Source organism: Mugil cephalus, chromosome 6 (genome assembly GCF_022458985.1).
Source record: "Mugil cephalus isolate CIBA_MC_2020 chromosome 6, CIBA_Mcephalus_1.1, whole genome shotgun sequence".
Lineage (NCBI taxonomy): Eukaryota > Metazoa > Chordata > Actinopteri > Mugiliformes > Mugilidae > Mugil > Mugil cephalus.
In genome coordinates, this window is record NC_061775.1 from 14254205 (window position 1) to 14268676 (window position 14472).

General features: G+C 41.7%; 1 protein-coding gene across 1 annotated transcript in view; it reads right to left on the reverse strand.

The window, feature by feature from the left end:
- The window catches only part of LOC125009939 (inactive N-acetylated-alpha-linked acidic dipeptidase-like protein 2), a 284469-nt gene that overhangs the window by 145509 nt on the left and 124488 nt on the right, over positions 1-14472 (reverse strand). The window contains exon 8 of the mRNA XM_047588201.1: positions 1888-1980. Within this exon, the coding sequence (XP_047444157.1) occupies positions 1888-1980 (93 nt within the window). The remainder of the gene's footprint in view (positions 1-1887; positions 1981-14472) is intronic.

Sequence of the window (14472 nt, forward strand, 5' to 3'; positions counted from 1 at the left end):
TTCGGAAGTCCTGGCGAAAACGGCGAAGATGCAAGATTTGCCCATCGATGCATCTGCACGGTGCACGCGACCGTGTTGCACTAATCTTCAACAAATTACTGTGGTTAGTGATGTGCCGCTGACTAATTTGGATTTGCCAGATGTAACTTTCGGAAAAGTTACAGTGGTCGGAGAGAAAAGTGCAGACAGGAAGTGGAAGAGTCAATCCAGAAAAGTGTGTAAATATTTAAAGAGAACTTTCATTAGGGTACATTTATCAATGACGATGAAACACACACACACACACACACATATATAAATGAATATACATAGTGTGTAGTGAGGATTTGATAAGAAAAAAAAAGGGGGTTGAATGAGGGTGAAACATTTTAGTTAAACCAACTGCGATGGGCCTGTGAACTGCTGATCACTTCTAACCTGCAAAGGCACCAGAGCTCTGGGCATGAATACAGTAACATAACTCATTCAGTCGACCTGTATTTAATAAACTCCTTCAGAGGCAGGATATTTGTGGAGTGCAGGGGTGCTCTTACATTGAGTTCCCATAATTTGCTTTGTCACTGAGAGGCCAATGTGAAGTGTTCAGTTGTTGCTGATGATAGCATGCCAATGCTGCAAGAAAAAAAAAAATATCTCCTTCCTTCAAAAAATGTCTTTTCCAACTAAATGACATCAACTTACAGCTAAATTCAATGTTCAGAAACCATTTTCAATTTTCACAAGATCAAAAAGCTATACAACTGTAAATACATACAAAAAGCTTTTCATTTAAAATAATGTTTTAAATGAAAATCAATATCGAAATGTGTCCATCTGCATATTCAAACTCACCAGTTAAAACGAAATGGTTTGACAACTGGGATCTTTCTGTATTTGTATTTCTGTGTGCAGTTACTTTTTTGTTCTGTGAGTCCTTTGCTGGTTGTCTGGTAACTGCTCCCAAAGTCATGCTCTTTATTTCCCAGTTTTCAGCATATGACAAACTAAACTCTCCGGGTGTAGCCCTGTGACCAGTAAGAGAATGGACATGTTTTACATGTACTCTTCCAATTCGGTGATTTCAGCTGCTTAACTTTAGCTCAACCAAGGGAGATCAGGTTTTTGGATTTGGTGAGTAAATGAGTGTTCTGCAAAGCAGAGATTTATTGGCATAAACAGGAATATGTGCCTCTTCTGACACCTTGAGGTGGCGAGAACCGAACAGTGACAAAAGAACACATGCCAGGACAAATTATTAACGGTCCAGCAGACGCCAACTGTGGTTTAGTGTCGTCGACGGCCTCATGGGTTCGGTCTAAGTAGCTGCAGTAATTGCAAAAAAAAAAAAAAAAACAACTATCAAGTATAACATAATGACTAATATTGTGGAGGTCTCCCCTGTGCCTCCAAAATAGTTGTGACTCATCACAAAATGAACATGGACCTTCTGAAGATGCCTGTCTGCTTATTGGGGGCCTTTGGCCCCCATTGGTTGATGGGAGGTCCTTAGTGGACCAGCTTTGTTCCAGTGAATCCCACGGATAGTAGTTTGAGATCTGAGGACTTTGGAGGTCAGGTTAAAACCTTGCGCAGTTTTTCATGATTTTTGAGTTGTTCCTAAACCATTTTTGAGTGTGTGTCCGTGTCAGGCTGCATCCTGCTGAGGATGGCTGCTGCCATCAAGGAGTGTCATTGCTATGGGATGGGGGAGCCTGCTCTGGTCTAGGCAGGTGGTACATGTCTAACATCCACACAAATGTCAAGTCCAAATGTTTCCAAGCAGAACGTTGTATTATCTCAAGATGGTCAATGTTATTCACATCACCTGTTAGTGGCCAGAGGTTGTATCTTATCTGTGTACTGATATGGCTGAGGCCATGGGGACTTTTTTTTTTTTCTTCTACAAACCTGGATTCCTCCTTCCTTTCAGGTATCCCACAACATTGTAAATCTTCTTGAAGGACAATTGGTTTCCAACAGTCAGCGTTATCTTCTTCCGCTCTGGGGAAAAAAAAAAAAAAAACAGTTTAGCCACAGAGAGACAAGACAATTTGGGAATGGCACGTGAGTTGCTGAGGATGTTAATGCAGACTGCTTAGTGACTCCGGCAGAAAACAATGTTGATAATTTTATGAAAAATCACCTGCTATGTACATTTCATCCTACACGGTACGGTGACGGTCAGTCGGCATGACACTGGTGTGTTTGTTCTCCTCCGATCAGCCTATTCCTATTTCTGTGGCCGCGTGGTGCGTGTGCAATTTCTCCAATTACGGAGAGCTGAGGTTGTGAAGTGTGGCAATGAATAATAATCGTCACGTTACATGCAACTTAAAAAGCCAGTTTTCTGTGCTTCCTGCTGTTATGCACACAGTCATGATAGGGCAGTGGGAAAAGATGTGAACATGAGGCGAGAAAGTAAGAACAGTTCCATCTTTTGGGGTAATTACTTTATATACATGTCAAAATTACAAAAAGACGAATATTAAGCCGTGTAGAACGATTATGTCAATATTAAGGTTAGAAAAAAAAAAGAAATCCCATTTCACCCTTTATGGTATGCCTTTACTTCAAGCTTGGGTCCTCTACCAGGAGCTTGAGGGTCCTACGCAGCATCTTAGCTAGTACCCTGCTGTTCCTGACAGATCTGTTGGAGATACTCTTCCAGTTTGATTTTTGGTTGATGATCATTTCATCATGGGGACCACTGTTGCCTTGACCGTCTTTATCTTTTCTAGTTCTTCCCGTGGTATTAAAACCTTCTTGTATTCCTGCTACCTGGTTTGGCTATCGCGAGAGATTGCTACATGTCCATGTATAAGGTCCTGTTCAGACCTTGCATTAACATCCAACCTGACCAGTCAGATTGGCTGCAGCTCAGGAGGTAGAATGGGTTAGAATCAGAGGGTTAGCTTCAGATTTTAGCAGGAAGTAGAAATAAAAATTAACCTTGCAAAAAAACATGTGTAGGTTACGGCTATTAGTCCAGCAGAGGCACAACCTGTATTTAAGTGTAATGGCGCTGCATCCTTTTCTCTTAATTGGGAATTTCTGTCCTTGAAACTGTTGAAAACAGAATATGCAGCAAATGGTGAGTATTATTCAAGTGACATATTTGAACTATAAGGCAACATCCTCATACCCATGAACTCTCAAAGTCTAGCAATACTAAATATCACCTTATACTATTTTGCAGTGGTCCTTAGAGTAATCCTCCTTGATGTTCCTCTCACTGAAATACCCAGTTCATCCCCTTTCTAGTACAGTTTTAACAAACACTGAACATTACAACCTCCTTTAAGGTAGCGCCACAGTGGCTCAAGTTTAGGCCACGACAGACACAACGCAGTTTTGATTAATTGATACTGTATGAACGCTTATGTAAATACTGCAGCGATGGGGAAGCCAGTATAAAACTTAAATTCTGAACAAGGTCAAAGAAGCACATTTTAAACTTTGTAGACGCTACATGCTTTTCTGTCAGAGTCAAAATTGTTTCCTTAAACTTGTTATCTTTTCATATTGCTGCTGTACTAACTGCTACTGTTTATTGCGCTTCCCTGACATTGAACACTGCTTTACTCCCTACAAACTGCAAGTCAGAACTATTTACATGACTGATATTAAACTTCTGTGCTGCTGTTGACTGGTTGTCGTAAGGACTGACAGAGTTGCTTTTATGTTGAAGCAATTACAGATGTTTACGATGTTCTTCCTTTATAACACGGTTGACATGTGTTATCAGTGTGACATTAAAAAACAGCACAAGGAGTTGACCTGGCCTGCAAGTTCACTAGATCCCAAACAAATATCTGGGGGATGCACTGGAACAAGCCTGATCCACAGAGGACCATCCCATCAACCCATAGGACCCAAAGACCCCCCACTAACAACATATTGTTGCCAGACACCACAGGACGCCCTCAGAGGGACCATGTCTTATTCTCTGAGTCACAACTGTTGAAGGCACAAGAGAGACCTACACAATATTAAGCAGATGATCATAATGTTATGGTTGTTTGTGTGTGTGTGTGTGTGTGTGTGTGTGTGTGTGTGTGTGTGTGTGTGTGTGTGTGTGTGTGTGTGTGTGTGTGTGTCTGTGTGTGTATACATACTATACATACTTAAATCTGTGATAGATTGACTGGTGGATTTTCACGTCAATTCCATTTTCTTCTTATGGCGTATTATCACTCTTACAATATTAATTTCATTTAAAAAGCAAAAACCCAAGAAAAATTGAGTGACATGAGCTGCTTTTGCCAGATTTTCTTGTGCAGGCATTCTGCACAGAGCATTGCAGCGTAGCAGTCAGATGTCATGTGCAAAGCAACGTGACCAGAACTCAGCTGAACTAACAGTGAAGTAGTTTCAGTTTGAGAAGGGAGATAGAAAGTCCAGAGAATATTACTGTTATTTATTTATTACTTTTTCATTTATATTCAGCAAGAAACCCCCTAACACGCACATATTTGTACGTTTGTTAGTATCCATGTCCCACTCAATTGCAAAGCCTTTCTGGCATGTTGCACTGCACTTAGTAAAAATGAGAACATTAACGACCCTGCAAAGTCCCACCGCGTTCCCCTGCCTGACCTTTGACGTTCCCTCCTCCCCTGACGCACACAGTGGGAAAGTGCAGGTAGAGGAGGAGCAACGTGAGTGAAACGGGTCAATGGAGGCAGATTCAGAGGCACCAGTAAGTGAAGATATCAATTAAATAAAATTCAATTCTATATGAGATATAAAATAAAATGCCCTCATAACATTCAGTTACCTTGCCAGTCTGACACACTGCCATAAATGTTATTATCCTAATTATAGCATTTCAGTGTCTGTTGTATACAGTCAACTTTGTTTCTTCATCTGCAGAGGTATAACATACATTTTTACATTTACAATTCTTCATTGTTAAAGTCATCATTTTCATATACACAAGTAGACATCTAAAAGTATTGATATTGGTATCGGGATATTAGCCTTGGTATTACTTGGTATCATATTGAAAGGAAAAATAGTGGTATTGCACATCCCTAGCTGCCATAACGTCTTACCTCATCAGAACTGTCCCGGTAACATTAGTCATTAAATAAGAACGAGTTTGCAGCTGTTTTATTTGCAGGGTTCAGACTTTGTTGAATACCTGCACCTGACAGCTGGCGATAGCTTACTTTAGCCCCCGCTCAGGCGTTTAGCGTCAACATTTTTTTTTCTTTTAACTTTATCTCATATTGTCACAAAGTAATACACTCTGTCTCTGCCAGAGAGGTGACAGCGGTAGTCAACCAGAAGGCACGCGGGATGGATGACAGCCAGGAAGATTCGCAAATCATTTTATCTGGACTAAAATAAAAATATTGGTCAGACTTATTCTCATATTTCTATGTCAGAAATATGAGAATTGAATATTGATGAGTTTCAACAGCTGGTGGATTTCTTTTTACATCTTAGCGTGCGATAAGCTTATTAGGAGCATTTTAAGACGACACAAGAAAAATGTGAAGATGCCGGCAAGCTAAGAATTGCTTTAAATCAGCCAGTGAAAAAATAAACCTTCATGTGAAGCTTGAAGAACAACTCCAAGCGGCTCTCACAAAGACAGCAAAGGAAGACACTCAAGCGCACACGCACGGGGTGCCATATGATGCATTTGACAGGGCGGTCACTGGGTATTGTGTCTGCCAGCTCGACTGCCTTGCTGGAAGGCTATGAGCTCCAGGGGGGCTGATGGCTGGATATCTGAGGGAAATATAGACGAAGTGCCAGTAAAGATGTGAGGCAGGGGCACATACTGTGTGTGACAGAAGTCCCCTGCCTACGGCCCAGCGCTACGCCTTGACAGCCCACTTTTCCAGCTACACCGCCGTCGTCCATCCCTCCCCCGCCGTCCTCTCTGCTTGCCCTCTCGCTCCTGTTTAATACATTATAAAAATTCACTGCTTTTCTCTCACAGGCGCCACATAACCCATTTATCACTTTTGACATTGGCACAAATGACTCTGGCTAAAGAGGAGGGATGGAACATGTGGCCCGTTTGTGTATTCAATCTGCAGACGTGCGCACAGAGAGCAGGGGAGAGAGATTTGTCATGGAGTAATTCTCCCTCATGATGAATGGGTTTACAGATAGGGCTGCTTCTACAGGTAAGAGGTGACTCTAAGTTAAGTTTTGAAAGTTGATGAGACTATTTAAAGGGACTGTCTGATTCCACAAGCTGAATGTAACGGAAAACCTATTATTCCCAGCGACTGCATTATTTTCAACAATAAAACAGTGAGTGAGGATTTGACGTGTCCTGTTATTTTTTTTATTCTTTTCACTATGTATTGAGACTCAAATTAATTATGATGTCAAACACACTGTTCCACTGTTTAGTATCGTTTTCTCCTGGTGTTTCGTGGTGTCCCTTGTAAGCACCAGTGTGTTCAGAATAGTTGGACAGAATGTTTTTTCTCTGAATGTTCTCTGAACAAGAACAATAAGACATTTGATATTTGTGCATTAAATACGAATATAATATGATATGATTAGCCTAGCTTAGCTTAACTGAGTAAAAAGGTGCAGGATTTTGTGTGGTTTGTCTTATAATAAAATAGATCACAGTATAGCGACTGTGGCACGACGTTCAGATAATGGACCTGCAAACGGGGGTGTTTAAATTGACTTGACCGCTCATGACCTGGTTTTTGAAATGTCCGATGACTGTGTTTTTGCATATTTCACTTCAAAGAGTCTGGATAAGCCCTTGAGAAACCAGGTTATACTATTTGGAGTATGATAAGAAACCAGAATATTGTTGCTTGCTTACATCTTTCTGACCGCTACAGGCTTCCTGTGTTGATGAGGCTGCAGCCAAGTGACAAAACATAAACACCGACAATGACGGAAACGAGAGCATCTCACCTCTGACGCACCTCTGATTTCAGTAATGAAATAAATAAATATGCTTGGGATTTTAGATGGGAAAAAAGGCATCGATGTGCAAACCTATTCAAGCCTGTAGAAATCAGGCTACAGGACGCCTGTATCCCAAGGGATGCTGAGTCTCCATCGCCTGGTGTAGCCGTTGGGTACCAAGCCATTGGGATTTCATTATGGGACGTGTTTGAATGAATACAGAGAAACTGCACACAATTGGACTGTCCGACAACCAATCAGAGCCACTTTGTTGTAAACAAAATCAAATCAACGATGCGGGTGATCAATGGAGCGGTGGCTCTTCAGCCCATCTCTGCATTAAAGCCAGTCCAAAGGTTTTGACTGGTAGTGTACATGTGTAGCAACAACTCAATTTGTCTGTGTTATGTGTAAATGCCGTATCCTGAATATGATCAAAACCTAGTTGGGAAACCTGGATCCTGGCACACATGTAAAAAACAATAAACGTCCAGACTTTTTGTTCCCAGGTGACGTTTCCAGTAGCACGCCAACGACGTTAATGATTTTTAGTGAAATGTCTTGTTTGACATTGTTTAACAATTGTCAAACAAAAGGGAAGGTCAGATTTTCAATTTCAAGAATTTGGTTTGCAATCAAATAAATGCCACCATCCTTAATTTGTTTAGCAATGTCATTTTGAGTCTTTTAGCTCAAAGCACTGCCACACCTCAGCTCAGTCTTACAAAGCTTGATTCATTTGCCAAGTTACTTACAGAAGAGAAACTCTTCTCACGTGGTGGGAGAAAAAAAGGAAAACGTAAAACGTTTTAGGACCATAAGAGAAGCAAAACCATTTCAGAATACTATTTTTAAAGGATCAGAAAGTAGATCTAAAGATGAAAAATAGTAACCAAGTCTGGCAATTACCATTTTTTTTCTCAGTCTCACCTGGACCCATATATTAAACCACAAGTGTGCCGAAATAAAAAGTCCCGATACGTGTAATCAGAGTCTAAGTGCAGAAGCATCTCAGTGGCATTCGTGGCTGGATATTAAATGCAGAGCTGAGAAGAAAAAGCAGTTAGTGAATGTGGGAAACCTGCACATAGCAATCAATAGTGGTGTAATTAAAGGGCCTGGGAGTCCTTTCTATAAGCTATTTCAAGTTGTTCTGCTTCGCTCGCCTCTCCCTCTGCGGCCTTGCGATTTAATTGCCAGGGAAATTTTGTACACTTTTGGCATTTGTTCTAATTGAGAAAGTGAGAGAAACAGAGAGCGAGAAAGAAAGACCTGCGTGGTCAAAACTTGGATAAAGAAAGGATTCAGACAATGTTGACCTGCTGAAGCCAAATTTTCAAATGTGTGGTATAGTGTGTGTGTGTGTGTGTGTGTGTGTGTGTGTTTAAAGCACAGACTGTGGTACTTTTTTACATGTTTATTTCTTTGTCTGGGGCTATTTTGTCATGGCTTGGCCTTTGAAACAAACACAATAAACCACTCAAGCCCCAGGCTTTAGTGTAATTTTCACTTGAGAAAATAAATGAATAATAATCTAAATAAAATATTAATCATAAAAGTTCCACAACCACATGGTCAAAACTCAGACAAAGAAAGAATTGAGACAGTGTTGACCTGCTGAAGCCAAATTTTCCAGTGAGTGGGATTGTGTGTTTGTGCGTGTTTAAAGCACAGAGTGGTGCTCTGTTCACAAATATGGACTTTTCGACATTTTTACTTCTTTGTCTCGGGCAATTTTGTCATGGCTTGGCCTCTGAAACAAATACAATTAACGACTCAAGCCTTTAGTGTCGTTTCCCTTGGGGAAAATTAATCTAAAAAGCTCCACAACCACATGGTCAAAATCTAAATTTTAGACTTGGATATGCCTTTGACCTTTAAATAATACAGAAATCACGATCTATAACCACTGAGTAGTTGCTGCTAATTCATATGATTCACAAGTGTGTCTGAGACATGTCCATCACTTTCTTTATTAGTGTTATTAGTTTCTATTTTCATGGGTTTTCTCAAGCTTCACTGCAATGAGCTCTGAGCCACCATGAACTGTAACTAAATACCGATCAAAACAACAAAACCCATCTAACTGGAAGGTGACATTTGAGATATGATTAATTTGAGTTGACGAATCTCCTGCCATGTACTGAAAGAACTCATAAACTATGACAGTGAAAACTGACTCGATGCAGAGCAAGAAAAGTGAATGTGGGAAACAGCTAACAATACCTGTTTGATAGTGCAGTGCAGGACAAAAATGTGCATAGACAAGAGTAACATCAAAAACACATATTATGAGACATAATACTAAAGCGTATGGGTGGTTTTGTGTTGCACACAAAGGAAAACATTGCAGTAAATAATGGTAATAAACTGATACAACTTCAGCTCTTAGGGTTCAGAGCAGGGAAGGGCAAGTACCGGCCCACATGCGGGTTTAGCCTTTCGCTTTCCCGACACACAAAAACAGTTTTGTGTTTGGAGGAAAACAGGCGTAAATCCTGTCACACAAGCACACCATGAAATGACAAAAGTGCAGCTCGCTTCGTTCTAATGGCGCGTTTTAGCATTCAAGATCGAGATTTGCAACTCATTTAACACAAATTTAAAAGAAAATGAAAACGCTAAAGTGTGTCAAAGTCACACTTAACCCGGACACACTCGTTTCATTCGCTGATCCAACACACACCCCTGCAAAGCTTCTGACTTCACGCCAAGGATAGAAGCCGGGACTCGTGTGAAGAGAAGGAGCTGCAAAGAGCGTATTCCAGGATTCAAGAGCGTAAATGTGTGTGAGAGAGATCAGTCAGCCTTCCTGAGGGCAAACAGGGGCTTGCAACATGCCTTGGAGATAGGGATGGACTTGGTAATTATCTGGTCAACGGACAGACCACTCAGATGGAGTCGGAGCCAAAGACCCGAGGCCTGTCGGGCAGAGGGAGTGTCCGCAGAATAAATCAATCTAAAACGGCCGGTGGCATGAAGGAGGTGGACGTCTTCTCTCGGAGACACACACAGACCTGCACAACCTCGTTCAGACACATGAACATTAGGGGAAAACAACACGAATACAGAAAAATGCAATTTCAGAACACAAGTGTAAGTTATAAAGTTAAGATGATTGATATCTTTACTGTAAATTGGGTTGATATATGTCAAGACCACATGTAGCGGTATTTTGCAGGTTAAGGTTAAATCATCAGATGATGAGCTTTCTGACAAAAAAAAAAAAAAAAATGTGCAGAAAACTGACAATTACAAGGACAGAGTCTGCTCGTCATTTGAATTGCAAGTCCCAAAGAAGTGTGACACGGAACACAAAATAATGCTGTTTTCAGACTTTCCATTTGATGCTTAAATGGAAAATTCAAATTTAAAAAATGGTGGGCCCAGGGACATTTTTACTTTTTTTATTTTTCACTTACTCTTTTGCAATGTTTTGTGCAAACGTGTGTGTGTTCTGCATCGAGTAGATGACAGAACTGTAGGGTAAAGTTTAACCTTTACCAGGTTGTAAGGCTTTTTTCATGAGAGAACTTCTGTGTCCGGGTCTCGATTTAACAAGACAGCACCTTCTTGAGAACTCGATTCAGCTTTTTTTTTTCTTTTTTTTTTGTAGATGCGAGGTCTACCCACTCAGCATGCCTCACCGGCTAGTGGCAGTCATGGTGCCCCGCTGGTAACAGCCTTATCTTGGCCAGTCATTTTGAAATTTGCCACCGGCTCTGATGGTTCCTGCAGAAGTTTGGAAACAGATATAACTCGTGTTGGGTATAGTTAACAGGCAATCTGAGGTCTCAGAATCTAAAATTATTATTTGATACCAGCCAAAAATAACTTATTATTGTATTCTTCAAATTCATAGGACAATGATACAAAAACTATTTGTTTTGTTTTGTTTTTTAATTTTATTATGGATTCTTAATGGAATCGAATGAACAAATGATACGTAGATCATACACACCAATCAGGCATAACATTATGACCACCTTCTTAATATTGTGTATGCCTCCCTTGTTCCTCCAAAACAGCTGTGACTCATCTGTTAATGGACATGGGCCTTCTGAGGGTCTCCTGTGGTGTCTGGGAACACAATGTTGTTAGTGGGGGTCCTTTGGGTCCTTTGGGTCCTTTGGGTCCTTTGGGTCCCGTGGGTTGAGGGGAGGGGCCTCTGTGGATCAGGCTTGTTCCAGTGCATCCCACGGATCTCGCTTTTTTTCTTGGTCTTGCTTTTGTTTCTATAGCGCTTTTCTACCGATTGGTACTCAAAGCAATTATACAGTCACAGGCACATCTACCCACTCGCTCGCGCAAGCACACCCACACCAGTGCCACGCACTGGGAGCAGCTGGGGGTTCAGTGTCTTGAGATCTAGTGAATTTGGAGGCCAGGTCAACACCTTGTGGCTGCTTTTTTACATTTTTTTGAGTTGTTATTAAACTGCTTTTGTTTGTCTAGGTTGGTGGTACATGTCTAGGTAACATCCACACGAGTGTCACCTCCAGAAGTTTGCATTGCATTATCACGAGATGGTCAGTGTTATGCCAGATTGGGGTAGTATACAGGTTTCCAATACAAGATACTGTAATATTTAATACTACCACACTGATAGAACTACCCGGAAAATTCCCTCACAAGCAGACACAGAGCACTACAGAGTACTGTAGGGCCGATCATGTCATCTCGTTAAGGTCTGGCGATCTCCAAGGAGGGCCCCTAAGCAATTAACCAATGGCCAGCCAATATAGCCAGCCTTAATTGAAAGGGAATTAAAAGAGAAAAATTGGGAGAAAAAGAATTAAACAGAAGGGAAAAAAATGAAAGGAGGCAGACAGATGGAAACAAATGATAGCGGGATCCCAAGAGTGGTCAGAGGTGCAGCCAATCGATTGGAGAAAGATTACATCTCTCTCCCCCTCTCTCTCTCTTTGTATCTCTCCCTCTGTAGCCCCTGTTCTTTCCCTCTCTCGGACTCATTTGAAGTAATGGAAACACTTCAGAAATAAGCCTACCTTGCAGAACCTCTGGGTGTTGCACATTAAGCTTGTTTCTACACAGAAACCCCACGTTTCAGAGAGCGGGGGCAAAACGCTCATACACACACAAAATGACCCCTTCAAAACCAGCCATTTCTCTTCTAAATCTGGACCACATCTGTACATCACCTGACGCGCGAAAACAGACTACGAGCCACCGAAATCCACCTAAAAGACACCGAATCCTGCTTCTACAAACCCATAATTGTACAAAAGCGGGACTCAAAAAAACGATCCTACGTCCGAATCTTTAAAATCCGATACAACTGAAATTTCCTGGACACCGTGGGCTTAGAGCTCCCAACTGAAAACAATGCTGCGGTGAGAGTGGCACGCGCATGCTCGATCGACCACTTTGCACCGAAGGATCGATACTCAGAATGTTTTCGGCCACAGTTTTTTTTTTTTTTTGGAGGGGTGTATCATTGACTTTCTGTTCGACTCACTCAGGTTACCTGGGTGTATAACAGCGATGACACACAATAAACTGTGTGTGAGTTTTTTTTGTGCACGGTGTCGGTGGTGGCGGACGAGGGGGTGGGGTGGGTCGGGGGGTTAAGGCGCCCGTGTGCCTGTTATCTGTTTGCAACATTGGAAAAAAGGAAAGGTGCAGTGTTCCAGTCAGTGAGCAGCTGCTTGGATTTATTGGGGAATAAATGGAAATGGACAGAGCGTACACATGTACAATTGGGAAACACACTGGCGACAAGAGACGGTGCCTGAGTGGGGGCTTAAGCGAAAGACAAGAGGCTTCAGACTGAGAGAGTGAAGGAGCAGAAGGTGCCGGTGCGGTCGAGGCCTGCGGTGATGATGCGGAGATGAGAGGGGATTTATTCTCTTGAAAGCAGGAATTACCCCTTGATACTGCATCCGTCTAATTTCTCGAGGACCGCCTCGCACGCACGGACACACTTTACCATAACGCGCCAGGCTGCGCACACAGCCGTACGGCTCAGTATGCCAAGGTTGCTTTTAGTCACAGTAAGAGCTCAGAAACAAATAGCAGTAGCTATTGTGTTGAATGTATGTAAAGTCAAGAGGAAACAAATCTCCCTTCTGGGACGAATAAAGTCTACAGTTTAAATCTAGCCACAAAGCTGTCGGACACATGTAGAAGTTGTGTATAGACTTATCATGAAGTCCTAGGAGTTGATGACAAGCGTTGCTGAATCATTGGCTATGACTAGGCCGATCTCAAACATATCCTCAAACAACAACGTATTAAATATGCTTACAGTTCCTGGAACGCGACCTCTTGGCAGCCACATAATAGCCTGGAGAATAGATGCACTGGAAGTAGGGGATGTTTTTATTGTGCAGATTTTTCCTAGTTTGTTGCGTAGGGAAAATTCCTTGGAAATTGCAGCCTCTCATAAGTGATATGTTGAATTATAGCAAAACGTCTAGTGCGTCTAGTCTTCTAGAATCACATTGGGGAAGTTTGATGGAAGCAACAAAATTCAAAGTAAAGTTCACTCGATGTGTTTTCTTGCTCTTTTTTTCTGAAAAACGGACCATGTTTAATGTTTCGCGGAAGTTACTGCATTCGTCTCCAGAATAGAACGGAACATGGATAGTAATGGCAGAGACAATAGACTACTGACAACTTGCCCCCAAAAATAAATACATAACTCCAGAAGCCCTCTCCACAGCAACATTGGATGAGGGAGTTAATCAATTATACAGTTATACATGACCTTCCTCACACTGTGAAGGTCTCCCTTGTGCGGCCTCTGCGGATCAGACTTGTTTCAGTGCATCCCACACATACTTGATCAGTTTGAGATCTAGTGAATCTTTTTTTGAGCAGCTGCCATTAAACAGAGTCACTGCTACAGGCTGAGGTTGTCTGGTCTGGTCTAGGTGGGTGGTACGTGTCTGTGTGACATCCACACGAATGCCAGGTCCAAAAGTTTCTCAGCAGAACATTGTATTGTCACAAGATGGTCAATGTCAACTGCTTCTCCTATCAGTGGTTTTAATGTTGTGGCTGATTGGTGTGTGTCAACTATTGCTGGTGTTGCAAATACTAGCTTGGTTTGTGGGTGATTTGAACTTTCTCAGGTCGCTTCATTTGATACATTTTTGTCATTGTTTTCCTGAAAACAGCACCGATCCATTACTGTGTATTATAAACATAATACATTTGTCAATAGACAGTAGTTCTAATGAAGTTTTCCCAGCAACGCCTGGAGTTAATTGTATCTGTCTCAACATGACTCAGCGAAGCACACGGTGATAAGGAGATCACTTCGGGATAAAGACTTCCTAACAAAGCACGGTTTGATCATCCCGTTGGCCTGGCCCTCCCTAGGCATGGCAACGTCTGTGATTCACTTCACAGCGTCTGGATTAATTGTAATGGAATTTTCTCAATATATTCAAGATCCACAGATGATAAACTGTGACCACTTTTGTGTGCCCTTGATCTTACTTTCTGCACCACAAAAAGGCCAATACATTTCACTGAAAAAGGAGAAGTAGTATGTTTTTTCTCCTTTTCTTTTTCTTAAATTTGCATAGTTAGCAAAGACCCAAGCTTCATACAGATGATTTGTGAGGA